Source organism: Diadema setosum, chromosome 16 (assembly GCF_964275005.1).
Source record: "Diadema setosum chromosome 16, eeDiaSeto1, whole genome shotgun sequence".
Lineage (NCBI taxonomy): Eukaryota > Metazoa > Echinodermata > Echinoidea > Diadematoida > Diadematidae > Diadema > Diadema setosum.
This window is the reverse complement of record NC_092700.1, coordinates 9,042,724-9,057,227: the sequence shown is the minus strand read 5'-3', so window position 1 is coordinate 9,057,227 and position 14,504 is coordinate 9,042,724. Positions and strand designations below refer to the sequence as shown.

The 14,504-nt window shown below is 39.4% G+C and overlaps 1 protein-coding gene across 1 annotated transcript in view; it reads left to right on the top strand.

Moving 5' to 3' along the window:
* The window catches only part of LOC140240266 (NPC intracellular cholesterol transporter 1-like), a 42,525-nt gene extending 29,032 nt beyond the window's left edge, over positions 1 to 13,493 (top strand). Inside the window, exons 9-21 of the mRNA XM_072320051.1 lie at positions 2,067 to 2,181; positions 3,026 to 3,153; positions 3,585 to 3,722; positions 4,325 to 4,414; positions 5,101 to 5,291; positions 6,207 to 6,325; positions 7,174 to 7,300; positions 7,758 to 7,819; positions 8,582 to 8,723; positions 9,458 to 9,689; positions 10,195 to 10,308; positions 11,361 to 11,523; positions 12,787 to 13,493. Coding sequence (XP_072176152.1) covers positions 2,067 to 2,181; positions 3,026 to 3,153; positions 3,585 to 3,722; positions 4,325 to 4,414; positions 5,101 to 5,291; positions 6,207 to 6,325; positions 7,174 to 7,300; positions 7,758 to 7,819; positions 8,582 to 8,723; positions 9,458 to 9,689; positions 10,195 to 10,308; positions 11,361 to 11,523; positions 12,787 to 12,911 — 1,746 coding nt within the window. The 3' untranslated portion in view covers positions 12,912 to 13,493. The remainder of the gene's footprint in view (positions 1 to 2,066; positions 2,182 to 3,025; positions 3,154 to 3,584; positions 3,723 to 4,324; positions 4,415 to 5,100; positions 5,292 to 6,206; positions 6,326 to 7,173; positions 7,301 to 7,757; positions 7,820 to 8,581; positions 8,724 to 9,457; positions 9,690 to 10,194; positions 10,309 to 11,360; positions 11,524 to 12,786) is intronic.
* The last annotated feature ends 1,011 nt before the right edge of the window (positions 13,494 to 14,504 follow it).

The following is a 14,504-nucleotide window of genomic DNA, read 5'->3' as shown; positions in this document are numbered from 1 at the left end:
CATACTTATGAATCTTAAGATTGTTGCCTTTTTGATAAAAAGAACTGAAACCCAAATACTGTGAAACCAGAAATATTCACGTAATGAAACTTTGGCATATGGGAGCCGATGACCTTTATTACTTTTGTGAATCTTGGCTCCTTGTGAAGCATGTGAAATCTTTCTATTTTGCAGTATACGTGTGGATTGAATGAATGTAGAAGATTAATGTACAATAGGAAAAATTGGAACACATTGAAGTTTGAGAAAAATCTGGCAATTTCTTCAAATGATTTCTTTTAATTTCAGCGCCAATATTGCTGGATAAGAAGAATACAATAATTTGTTATATCACCGTAGGACTACAATATCAAGAAAAATATAAAGAGAATTCTACACACTTTCATTTTGATATAGCATAATGAAAGAGCACCGGGCTTACCTCTTTCAGGAAGCAGGGGAAATGATGTTATCCTCAGTATGTGTCAACAACAAATGGAGGGAATGTGTACTTTTTGTAGAAAATAAGGTGTGAAATTCTGTATGCCATTTTCTGTATTGTTGTCCTGCTGTGATATCCACAAATTGTGGGCTTCTTTAATGTCCATCATTGACATTTTATACTGAAATGTTATCAAAACAATTCATAACTTTTGAATGGATTTTCCAATCTTCCTCAAACTTCACTGTTCAATTCAATTCAATTCAAAGTTTATTTCATTTTTCGACAAAACATAAGTTACACTTCTTTTGACAACAGAGAATATTAAAGGTAAACAGAACATTATGTATTGAAAAGAATGTACAACAATTGAGAACCTTATGTACATTGTTGAAAAAAAGAAACAGAAGTAATCGAAATGAAGTACATGTATAACTTTGCTTAAAGTGTGAAAAATGGAGAGACCCACTAAAAAGACAGAGCTTGTAGAATGTGGGCCCCTCTACTGTTCTATGTGTTTGCTATTCTGCATTTGTTCAATCCATATTTTATTTCGGTTTCATGCCTCTTTTTAACCCTTAATGTGCCCACTGACATTTCAGGCATTGCCAAAGTCCAAATCCTCCAGTGCCAGTCTTACTTTGTATACTATTAAAAAAAACAAAAAAAAAACAAAAACAAAACAAAACAAAAACCTTCTAAAAGAGCAACAAAATAAACTTTCATGTTTTGGGATTGAATACAATGTATATCTGTGCACTGGGATCAGTTGTGCTCTAAGCTGCCAGGATCAGCAGGCAGAGACAACGATTGTATGCTGATTGTGTTTTAAAAAACTCACACACACACACACAGCATTCCATTGGTACACATGAACATGTGACTCCAGTGGGAGCAAGTAGATATGAATGCTGAGTTTTTTTCATAGGGTTAACCACAGTAGCCCCGTTAATGTTAACGACGGCCTTGCTTTGTATGCAGATCAGTACACTTGATGGTGGGGATTTTTTTTGTCACCTGTCATGCATCTTGTGATGAAACTGGCATACAGTAGAATACTGTTAGGCATTTGGTACAAATTGTCCATCATAATGCAGTCGGCTGTCACATTGCGTCACTTTGAGTGGGTTTGTTTAACTGGTGGAAAGGCCAAATCTCGTTTTGGTTTAGCTTGTGGTTTGTTTAGGGGTTTTTTTTATGGGAGGAGGAAGTTAACTCAAGTGTTGTCAAGTTTTACAATAACTAGGCATGTAGGAAGACATTCATGTCATCTGTATGCCCTTGTTAATTTGTTTTTAATTAGTCATTAATTTGGATATCAAAGCAGATGCTGAGATTCTGTCCACTAACAATAATGGTGCACTGCATTGTTTTTAATTGAGCTTTAATATCAAACATGTCTTGTTCTTTTCTAAACCCATATTTTTTTTTTTTCTAACAAGATTATTACAAGGATGGTAACAAATATTGTTAGTTTACCAGATACAGTAAATATTGCTTTAAGTTTGATTTTAAATGTATATAAAGAAAAAGAATTGTAAATGTTTGAAGGGATTGCAAATAGGGTTGTTGCTCTTTAAAAAGTAAAATGCTCATTTTGTCAGAAGACATCAATATCGATTGCTCTTGTATTTCCCTGCCTCAGAGGGACCAGCGTTTCCCCGCTGAGAGCCGGGCGGAGCACATTGGCAGGGTGCTGGGGGAGGTCGCCCCCAGCATGCTCCTCACCAGCTCCTCAGAGTCTATCGCTTTTGGTCTAGGTGAGTCTTGGTAGACATTAAGTAGTCAATCTGATCCATCATCCAACTTTCCCTTGTCTGCGAGTTCCTCTTCTTTTGATCTGTGGTGCTTTGTTTAATTTGTTTTTTTTTTTTAATTCTGTGTAGGTACATGTATGAACAATTTAGTAAGCATTTAAATCAATGAAAAGTGTTTATTTAAGAAGCAACATGTATCGTAGAGAAGACGGTCTGCAGTCTTGTTCTCTAATAGTGACTTCCCTGTACCGGAACAAATGTATTTTGGGAAAAACTAAAACACAAATGAATTATTGGAATGACATACAGTATATAACAAGGTAAAGTGTTTTGTTGTGTCAGCTTGCCCTGATGTGCTGCAGATTGTAGAACCAGAGTCACTTTGACTCATCAGACCAGAGCTGGCAAAGTCTACTGTACAATATGTATGTCTGTTTTGGATATGAAAGGAACTGCTTTGGAAAACATTTATTTCAACACCTAGACATGCTTTTGCTAGACCACTCATAAATATGCCCATGAAATCATGTTTTCTCCATAGTCTACATTGTGTATTCAATATTTTGACTCAGCAAACACCAAGTTTCATTTCAAAATGCTTAATTTACAACAATTGACAAGTAACCAGAAAAGCGATACTTGCTGCAACAGACATATAAAAACTGTATCCATTCAAGTTGGCCGAAGAGGTTCTTCTCAAAACACCATCTGAATTCTGTTCCCCATATTTGCTGGATTTCTTCATGACGGTTATTTCTGGAAACTGTAGCTGCTAAAATATTGATGCATTCAAATACAAGATGCTTCAACATCTTTTTATGACTGTTATTTTGTTCCTCATGCACAGGGGCAATGTCCAGCATGCCTGCCGTGAGAGCATTCTCCATGTATGCAGCGGTTGCTGTAGCGATGGACTTCCTCCTACAAATCACATGCTTTGTTGCCGTGATGGCGCTAGACTCTTCTCGTCAAGAGGTGAGTGGTGGGACCTTTGAGTCTTCACACATGGGCACCTTGAAGGGTAAACTGATTGGAACACTCCCCAGGGGGTCAACAAGAGGGGATTTCATGAAGTGTTTTGTCTGACAAATTTGCCAGATAAATTTGCTCTCAGCCAATCAGATGCAAGAATTTCTGTAGCTTAAAACAGGTTGTTAAAAAAAAACTCTTCATGACATGCCCTAGGCTTGAGTAACTTGGTTTCAGATATCTTTTTAAAAATGTTAGAAGCACCCTTGACACAGTATAGAAATGAAATACTTAATACAGCCAGAAAAAAAAAAAAACAACAACAACAACAACAAAGTATCATTCAGGATGTTACCCTTCTTTGTGGAGATGTATATTGCATTGACTTGGTATGTTACGTAGCAACATTACCCTTGCACTTGTTCTTTTCTTAACAGGCCAACCGCTATGAGATCTTGTGCTGTGCATCCAACAAGCATGCTGGCAAGCAGCCCAAGGAGCCGGGTATTCTGTACCGCGTGGTCAAGAACTACTACGCTCCTTTCCTCCTCACGAAGTGTGTGCGCATTTTGGTGGTAAGCAAAGGTCTATCTCTTCATGTCCTTTTGGGAAAATATTGCATGTAGCAAGCTCCTTGTGTACCTGACAAGTGTTGCCATTTTGTAGCATTCCTTTTTCTTCCTATGAAGGGTGCATGGTCCTGGTGATTTAGTTGAATGCATACGCAGGCGCACGGCGCAAGTTTCCCATAGAGACCTATGCTATCGACTCCTCTTCGAACCTACGACCTCCTTGTTCATGTTGAAATAATATGCAGACAAGATGTCTACAAGTTGTCTCAGTTGTGTTTTATAGAGATGGAATTCCTTGTCTTTTTTCTATGCCATATGATAGAAAAGAGCACGCCAGCAAGCAATTTATTGATTTAGTTTGCTATTCTTTTAGCAAGCAATTGTTTAGTCCTTGTTCAGTTATTTTCTTTTTTGAATAATTTCTATTAGAAGTCGTGGATTGGTCTTTTACTGTGCTAGTACTGTGTCAACAGTGATCACCTGTTTTATCCCCCCCCCCCCTCCTTCTTCTTTTTTTTTTTGGGGGGGGGGGGGTTGATACTTTTAGAGACCTCAAAAATTGTTCAAAGGCTACATTTTCACTTTTTGCCTGTTCCTTTTGCCAGATCCTTGTCTTCTCCTTCCTGCTGTGTGCTGCTGGAGCACTCATTCCTCACCTCTCTGTTGGTCTCGATCAGAAGCTCTCCATGCCAGAGGTGGGTCTTTATGAGAGAAAAGCCATATATAGTGACAGAGATCTCAAGTTGATATTGTGGTTTAGCTTGAATCAATGTTGAACGATCATTAGCATAATGATATGTGCATGCCAGCATGTAATGGTTGGGAATAGTGAAATATTCACTTTGTAGATACATGAAGTCCATTCGAGACGTGAAGAAACTAGAAATGACATTTTTGCTACATTTTCTTGTTAGAAGGTTTGTCTTTTGTTTATGTTTTGTTTTGTTTTTGGTGTTAGTTTGTTTGTTTGTTTGTTTGTTTGTTTTTGCTTTAGATTTATTGAAATTTCAAAGGATATGTCAGTTACCTACCTTTTCAGAAGAAAACATAACAAGCAAGACAAATAACATGTACAAAAACGAAAAACATATCAGAGCTCCAGTCCATTTGGGCAGTTGGCTTGTTAGGAATAGACAGTTAAAAAATTGTAGTCTGTTTCAGCTTTCAGTACTGTAGCATATTTTGTTGTTGTTGTTGCAGAGGGGGGATGGTTAGAGGTAGTACAGTGTTTGAGGGTAAAACTTGAAAAAGGTTTCGTTCATAATTATCTTCCTCGGGGAATAGAGTTAGGGAAAGAAAGGGTTCCTGCTCAAGTGTAATATGCTGAAATATTTGCATAAGACCACTATTTAATGAAACGTCCTTGCCCTTTCCTCTGCAGGATTCGTACATGGTGAAGTACTTTGAAGCCCAGGGATCCCTGCTCAACGTGGGACCGCCGGTCTATTTTGTGGTGCGGGAGGGGTACAACTACACCACCCTGGAAGGGCAGAACAAGATCTGTGGAGGCACAGGGTGCAACGAGAACTCCCTGACTTCACAAGTTTACTTTGCCTCCGAGCAAGCAGATTAGTGAGTGAAAGTTATGGTTCCATTCCCTTGCAACTAGTGTTTTTCATTGTCATCATTAAAAGTAAGAAAAAGATATGTTTTTTGCAATGACAGTGTTTTTTCCCAACATTTGATGCAGCATGCTTTCTTTGTGCACTGTACCAAAACATGAATTTTTTTTTTTGGTCTTCATTTTTTATTTAATTTATTTACTGTGCAGTAGTGGCATCAGGATTTGTTTTTTTCTTTCTTTCCTTCTTTGTCCCCCCCCCCCCCTTTTTTTTTTATGGGGGGGGGGGATGAAGGTTTGGGGATATCTGCAGTGGTTAATGGCCCTGCTCATTATAAACTTTTCGGAGTGAACTGGTGGTTGAGTCTATGCAAGATGGTGCAAGTGTTGATATTGTCTTGTGTGTTTGCCCATTTATAGTGTAATCAAGTATTTTTACCAAATATTCCAAAGTTGCCCTCTTCTTTGTCTTTTTTCTAATGATTACCTTACAGACAAAAATGTCATAACTGTGAACTTTACCGAAAAGAAGAAAAAAAAAAAAAGGAATTGCAAATACCAGTTGTGTTGAACGTTATGAATGGGGAGATTTTATTTGTTGTAGTACAGTTATCCTTGCCAAACCTTGTCCTCGCACAAGTTGAGAAATTTAGCAAAGTCAAAGAAATACTGTATTCTACCTGGACGGATAAAAGCATGTGTTCATCAACTTTGTTTTGCAAGTCTCATTTCTTATGTGTAAGTCTAAGGATTTTCCCCTGGCCCCTTTGGCTTTGACTAGAAAGGCAAGGTTATCTGGAGTATGATGCAGAATTTGAACAGTACAAAGTATCTAGAATAGCTGTCCTTGTATATATGTGAGCAAGTCAATCAAAACTAAAGACCTGTATTTTCATTGTTCTCTTCCACTCTCATTCGTACTCAAGTACCAACATTGCTCATCCCACCTCATCATGGATGGATGATTTCTTTGATTGGGTGAAACCAACAGGTGCCCTGACATGTTGCCGTGTCAACGCTTCTGGGGATTTCTGTCCGGCAACAGGTGAGATTTTTGATTGATTGAAGGGTCTTGTATGGAGCATTGGCGTAGCAGCCTCTCTCTGACCAAATTACAACAGATTTTACATGAGTACTAATCTGACTACGTGTAGCTGGTATTTAGACAGTGGTCAATGAGACTAAGTGGCAATTTGACTACATAGTTATTAGACGAACCGGTTGTAGACAAAACAGATGTAGGCCTAACAGGTTGATACTAAACGGGCATTGGACAAAGTGGGAGTAGGCCAAGTGACAGATTCCCAAACCAATAAAGTGACCACTACGCGTACAAAGAGCTTTCCACTACTGTAAGGATCAATAAAGGACAGCTGTTACTGTGTTGTTCATGTTTTATTCTGTTTGATATAGCAGGTATTCTAGGCAAGGGAAAAGTCAAATCTTGACTAGTTCAGTGCAATTGAAAGTGCAAAGCAGTGTAGCAGGCAATGTACTCTATGTTCGATGCAGTTCACGGGAAAAAGTTTCCAAAGCATACACCAGCAGCGTAGCTGAACGTATTGTAAATGTGGTACTTTCACGTACAGATATTCTTGCAAATGACGATGTCATAGACATTTTTGTTTGATGGTGCTTTTATGATCTGACACCAAGGCTATCATGAGTGCACTAATACCTATACATTCACTTTGCTAGCGGATCAGGTGACAATATCCTTGCGTGTTGTTCAATTCGCGGCCTAACAGGGATTCGCAAAAAATTAAATCCTCGCGAAACTACAGCCGTTATTAGTTTCAGTAACTAGTGTCAAGTAATGTTCATTCTTGTTGATTCCGTGCATCCGATTTGTTGCTTTGAGGAGTGCGTACGGATTGTTGCCCTTTGCCCTAGATTTGAACGACACCTGCACATCGTGCCGTCCGCTGTCACAGAAGAATGACCGACCAACCCCAATGCAGTTCGAGGAGTTCCTCCCCTTCTTCCTTGAGGACATTCCTGGCACAGCCTGCAGCAAGGGGTATGTGTCTCCCCCAGGGATCTTGTTGAATATTTTGTTCTTGTTTTTGTCTTAATTTTTTGTTTGTTTTATTTTTTGAGAGGAGTAAGACATATGCGATACTTTGTAAAGGATGTTGTGTAGGTGTTAATGATAGCAATGATTTTTAACCTGTTGAGGACAGACTGATTTTGCTACAACACGCATTTCCCATAGACACCTGCCCGAGTATACTCGGGACTCGTCCTCAACGGGTTAATAGAAAAAAAAAAAAATCCTGAAGACTGTGATATTGACTTGTTTTTTGGGAACTCCAAGAAAGGAGATGTTTGCAAATTAGTGTTATCACTATTAATAAAAGAAATCTTGATTTCAGTTGAAAAAGAAAAAATAAAAAGAGTGCATATCATTATGTCTTCCATATCAAGGGATGTGTAGTAACTCTCATTCCTTTTTTTTTTTTTCATGGTTTTAACAGAGGCAAAGCTGCCTACGCCTCCGCATTGAATTTCACAGACAAGACACAGAAGGATATTGCATGTGAGTAATCATAGTTATCTGAAACCCTTACCATGATATTTCATTCATCTATCAGCACACAATAGCTTGCTACCTTTGTCAATAGGCATAAATGTCTTCAAGGTTACTGTCAGCGAAGAGGGATTATGCAACACCGCAAAAACCATTCAATACCATTTTATACCACTGTGAAATGCCTCGGTTACTGTAAAAGTGGAAATTTTCACGGTGTTGAAATTTTTTGCGCATTTTGTTCAACCAGAGACTCTTCTTATCCGGCCAAGCGGGAAAAATCATTTGCGCGAAAATATCCACTTTTACAGTACTGTGACATTGGTATAGCTCAGTATGTTTTCTAGCTTGGCAATGAGGTCAAATGTAGGAGGACTACCTGCATTGTAAATGCCACTGAAATTGCTTGGCTAGTCACAACTTGTATTATTGCATTGGCATGTAAAAGATCAGTCACTTGTATCCCATAATGTGTTTGACAGGTACAAGTAACCCTCGCATTTTTACATTTTTTAAGGCAAAAAAGATGGAATATGATTTTTGTAAAGTAAAAACCCAGGCATTTAGTGACACTGAGGTACTCGATGACGGTAACATTGTTCTTTTGTATAGATCCAGTAAAGATCCCGTTTTGCATTGTGTTGCTGGTTGTGCATGGTGGGGTATGAATCTTGAAATGTTGCATTATTGAGCCAGTACCAGAAATTTGTGGAAATTATATTTCTTAGGGTTTTCTTAATGATACCTTATTTCTGGAATGTTTTCCTTCAGCGAGCTACTTCATGACATACCACACCACAATGAGAAACTCGTCCACGTTCATCTCAGCTCTGAAGAACGCCAGGGAGATTGGCGTCAACATCACTACCATGCTGAACCAGACAATAGATGGATTCAATGTATTCCCATACAGGTGAGGGGAGAGGGAACTCGGGTGACAGTGTGGTTTGCTGCTACCACAGTGTGGTGTGTTATTACCGTGGTTTATTGTGCATCTATTGGACAGATGGAGTGTATTTTGTATGTACCATAGTGTGTGTGCATCCACCATAGTGTGGTGTGCATCTGTTAATGTCTTTTAGATGTACCACCATGTGTTTTGCATCAAACATTGTGTGGTGTGCATCTACAAGAATAGTATATTTTTCATGCAACACAGTGTGTTTGCATCCATCATAGTGTGGTGTGCATCTGTTAGTGTAGTTTGTATGTACCACAGTGTGTTTGCACCCTTCGTAGTGTGATGTGCATCTATTGGCAGGTGTACTTTGCGTGTGCCACAGTGTGCTTGCGTCAACCGTTGTGTGGTGTGATTTGTTGGTGTTTTTTGCAACACAGTGTGTTTGCATTCACTATGGTATGAACTTCATCTATTTGTGTATTTTGTATGCACTGCAATGTGTTTCCTTCATAGAGATACATTGTATGTGCATCTGTATGTGGATTTTGTATGTGCCATAGAGTAGTACGTATTTAATATTACCACATCCTTCTCAGTATGTATGTGTACTGACATCCTCTGATCAGAGAAATGAACATACTGCCACTAGAATAACAGAATCACAGAGAGAACACCTTCGATGTGGCCAAGACTGTTCAAACTTTGCAACTCTTGATTACGGATACCTTTTTTCCTTCAAATTGCAGCATCTTCTATGTCTACTATGAGCAGTACCTGACCATCGTCCACGAGACGGCCGTCTCGCTCGGCATCGTCATCGCCGCCGTCTTCGGGGTGACCTTCATCCTCCTGGCCTTCGAGTTGGTGGCCGCCTTCATCAGCACACTGACCATCGCCATGATCACGCTGGACATCATGGGCATGATGGTCCTCTGGGGAATCGAGCTCAACGCCATCTCACTGGTCAACCTCATCATGGTGGGTCATGTAAATCTCTTGGTTTGACCTCTTTTGGCTGGCTGCCTTTCCTTCTTCGATAACACTACCATGAAAGTGGACATTTCTGCAGTGTGGAAATTTTAAAGCAATATGTGCCTCGTAACACTTGCACTAATATAGAAATGTACAAATTTTCTGCTTGTTATATGTAATATTGATTTACATCTTTAATCTCAGATAGGGATATTGTATGATAGATGCCAGTGTTGTTATTTGTAGTTTTCTCCATGTTTGCTACTCCTGTAGTGTGAATGACTTTGCATTCATAATGTGGGCCAGTCACCATTTACATTTATATATATATATATATATATATATATATATATATATATATATATATATATATATATATATATATATAATATGTATATATTTTTTTTTTTTTTTTTTTTTTTAAAGAGGAAATATTTGATCGAAATAAACACAGCCAGTGATTAACAGGAGTACATGTTTGTCTCTTCTCTCCAACCCATCCCTTTCGTAGTCTGTGGGAATATCTGTAGAGTTCTGCTCCCACATCGTCAGGGGATTTACTGTCAGCACCAAGCGGACTCGCCTCGAGAGAGCAGAGGATGCACTGGCACATATAGGAAGTTCGGTGAGTGAGTGAGTGAGTTGTTGAGCTGAGCATGTAGTGAGTTGTTGAGGCAAGCTTTTGAGAGTGGTTCAGCCAAGCATGCAGTGAGTGGTTGAGCAGAGCTTATAGTGAGTCGTGGGGTTGAGCTTGTTGTGAGTTATGGAGCTGATCTTGTCGTGAGTGGTTGAGCCGAAGTTTGAATGTAGTGAGTGGTTGAGCCAAGCTTGTGGTAGTGATTGAGCCAAGCTTGCAGTGAGTGGTTGAGCAGAGCTTGCAGTGAGTGGTTGAGCCAAGCTTGCAGTGACTTGCCGAGCTTGCAGTGAGGTGTTGAGCTGAGCTTGCAGTGACTTATTCTGGGGGGTTTTTCATCAACGTTTGTCGGCGCTGACAACTTGAATCACCATAGTAACAGTCAGTGACCAGAGCATCTCAGCGAATCAAAACCAAGGATTTTGCTGAAATTGGTCAGCGCCAACTGTCGGCGCTGACAAGCGTTGATGAAACACCCCCCAGATCAGATTGCAGTGAGTGGTTGAGCCAAAGTTGAAGTGAGTTGTTGAGCCAAGCTTGCAGTGACTCATTAAGCCAAGCTTGTAGCGAGTGGTTGAGCCGAGTTTGTAGCGAGTGGTTGAGCCGAGCTTGTAGTGAGTGGTTGAGCCAAGCTTTCAGTTATTGGTTGAGCCAAGCTTGTTTCAGATGCAGTCTACCTCTCATCAGTTTCTTGCATGCTGCACCTCAAACAAGTGCTCACTGTGTTTATGCACACTTCAAATATGCACAGCTTGACGTCCCTCATTTGTTTGCTCTATTTTCCTATGATAATCCTTTGAAAAAAAATTGTGGATTTACACTGAGGTCTGCATCATTACCAAAATTTAATCATCTATTCCTTGTGTCATTATCGACTTTTCCTGGAAGATTTCTAAGGTCAATTCACAACTTTTTGATTTATTTTGCAAACAGACAGACAGACAGACAGACAAACCAATGCGAGCAAATACATAGTCTCCTTGGTGTAGGTGAAGAAGTATGGTTACTGATTGTTGCACTTTCCCATCTTCGTTTACCTCCAGGTGTTGAGTGGCATCACATTGACGAAGGCCTTTGGGATCATCATCCTGGCCTTCTCCCACTCCCAGCTCTTTAAGGTCTACTACTTCAGGATGTACCTGGGAATGGTCATCTTCGGTGCCGCCCACGGCCTCATCTTCCTACCGGTCTTCCTCAGCTACATTGGTAAGAGCCAGATTTAACCCTTTCTCTGCCAGGGGGTTTGAATAGTGTGTACAGCTCTGTGGGGGTTTTCTGTGTCACTCAAAGCACACAAAGGTTTAAAGGCATTATTTACCATTTACTGTTGAAACAAAAACCCAGCATTAGTGCTCTGAAATAGTTCTTAAATGTGAGTTAGGGATAGAAACAACCATTGTAAAAGTTTGAATCAGTATAATCGATGTGAAGTATTGTTTGATATACAAAATGTGAACAATAGTTATAATACAAATGTGTGCAAACTAAACCGTCCACAGTTATGGTTTATTAAGAAAAATACTGATATCTCCTTATATTTTAGGCTTTATTTCAAAAACCTTATATGTAGGATGTTTTGTGATACAACAGACCTACACATATGCATCAAGTGTGATATCTCAAACATTTTTAAAATCATTGCTCCCAAAGGTAAACAGGACCTTTAAGGTCATGAACCTCATGTAGTATATCTCTGATTCATACGCATCTGCCTCCATCCAGCGACCAGGGAAAAGAGAGCTTTTGCGCTGTATTCACATCTTTAGGCAAAATCCAGGAACAAAACAGTCCTTGATTACCAGATACAATAGTGGAGCTTGTTGAGCTTGTGTTGCCTACCAACAGGTAATTAATGCAAACTGAATGAGATGCAGGTTTCAACAAAAAGGGTTCAGGAAGGTACCAAGCAGATGTACAATACTGTGTACAACCAGGGATTTCAGTTAACTCAAAAAAAAAAAAAAAGTCATCTGAAAGAAGTTTTCGCACTGTTCAATACAATATGAGATTTCTTCAATGTCTTTGAATTTAACATGTGTGGTTTTGAATAAAAATAATACCCTCCCTGCGTCAGTGAAATGTGTCATTTTTTATGCCTCCGCCACAAAGTGGTGTCAGAGGCATTATTGTTATTGCTGTTTATACTAGTGATGTTGAATCAATTTTCAATTTCAAGGCGTGGGTTACAAATGAAAGAATTGCAAATTTCACACATCTGCTAGAAATGTGCATTTTTTTTAAGTCTGAGGAGGAAAAAAAAAACAGCAACAACATTAAACGGACCAGTGTTTATATGATTAGAAGTATAATGTTGCCAGAACTCTGAATGCAGAATACAAACAGAAAATAATGTCCATGACAGTCACTGGTGCAGGTTCCATGGTATCAGGTACAAGAAAATTGTGTTCCTATTTTATTCCACTCATGGTTACATCACCCTCTTTCTCCATCCTTAATTATGCCACACAGGACCAGGAGTTAGTAAAGCACAGCTATTGGAGGAGCAGGAAAGAAGCCATGGCCGAGTGCGACGTGGGGACGACAACGAACATCTAATCCCCGCCAGAGATTCCCAGGGCTACTTCTACGCATGATGATGGTGATGAGGGCGATATTTTATATTTCTATTTAAGTGCAAATTCCAGTGAACATGTGACGTTTATGTGTAATCTCAACTATGTGATTACCTTGTGTGTTGATACAATTTATTTTTTTTTTTGCTGATAGTGTATGATATCCCGTGTTGTGTTTGTCAGATGTGTCTAAAAGAATAGATGGGTGATATGCATTCCCCTCAGTTCTCAACCAGACCGATTTCAACGTACGTAGGAGGGAATTTAAGATAAGTTGTAAGCTGTATGTGTCAAGATTGTTCGTCTGATTTTTGTGACATGACTGTAGAAATTCATCCTCCTTTTGTATCGGAGGCATGTACTATTGAGTAAACATTGTGAAACTATTCCTTATAGAGTCTAAAAACACTATAGGCTTTACATGGGACTCAGTGTCTGTGGAGCATTGGGTAACACTCTGAAAGTCACATTGGAACACATGATTGTGAGTGAGTTTGTCGACGTAATTATGTCACTTTGGGTTGGTGGTTGAACCAAAAGGTGTGCTACGAATGTTTACAGGAATTCTGTCAGCCATCTGTGGAAGGCAGTCCATGTAGTTTATCCCAGAAAGGGGGAGGGGGGTTGTGTGGCTGGGTTTTCAGAAAGAGGCCAGTAGGTGGCGCTATATCAGGTCACCAGTTGGCTATTTGAGTTATATTGTGTAATAGTGGATTTAGTTCAATGATTTGAAAAAAAAAAAAAAAAAAATGTATTAGGAATAAAGACTTGCAATATGTAGCAGTATCTAGTTGGGAAATTTTATTGAGTCTCTATTTTTTTTTTTTCCATATTATGTTGTCATCCTCATATTGGCAATGCAAGGAAAGATTCATGGGGTTCACTGTATAAGCTGTTATTTCTGCAAGGGTTCAAATTTCCTGAAATATGTGAATCCTTGTTGGATTGGGAATTTAACAACACATGAAAAAGGCGCCTTGCGCAAAGGTAATAGGGGCATAGTTCACTTACAATAGTCTCAGTGTCAATTTGCAAAAACATCTCGCAAAGATGTCTGTGACCTCATTCACGAAAATATCTGTACATGAAAATAACGGCTTCTAGAGTACATATTACACCCAGATCTCTTGGATGTGTGCAGCTAATGTGGCTTCAACTGCAGACGTACTATAAAGAATTTACAAAGCACACACTTGGCCAGCCAGAGAGCTGCATGTACATGCAAATACAAGCCTGCCACTGTCAGTCTTGCCAATCAAAACTCTTTAGTGTTGGTGATGATTCGAACTGCAGCTGCCCAGATGCCAGATAATCCTTGCACCATATCATCCGATGTGAACGACGCCTGCTGCAGTAAATTAATGTAAGTTTGAAAGAATTCTCACCTTCTGAGTGGGCAACTTTCCTTAGTCCTCCTCCTTGCAGGGGGCAGTGTGAACATGTGTTCCTGCTTCACTCCAGAACTTCATTAATTTACAAGCAGCTTTGAGAAATTGTGGTTTCCGTTTTAGGGAATACATGTATTTCTCGTCGAAAAAAGGATTTCACTTGTCAGCAAAGTAGTTGCACCTACAGGCTTGTAATTATGGCATTCTGTGGAAATGCAAAGTTCGG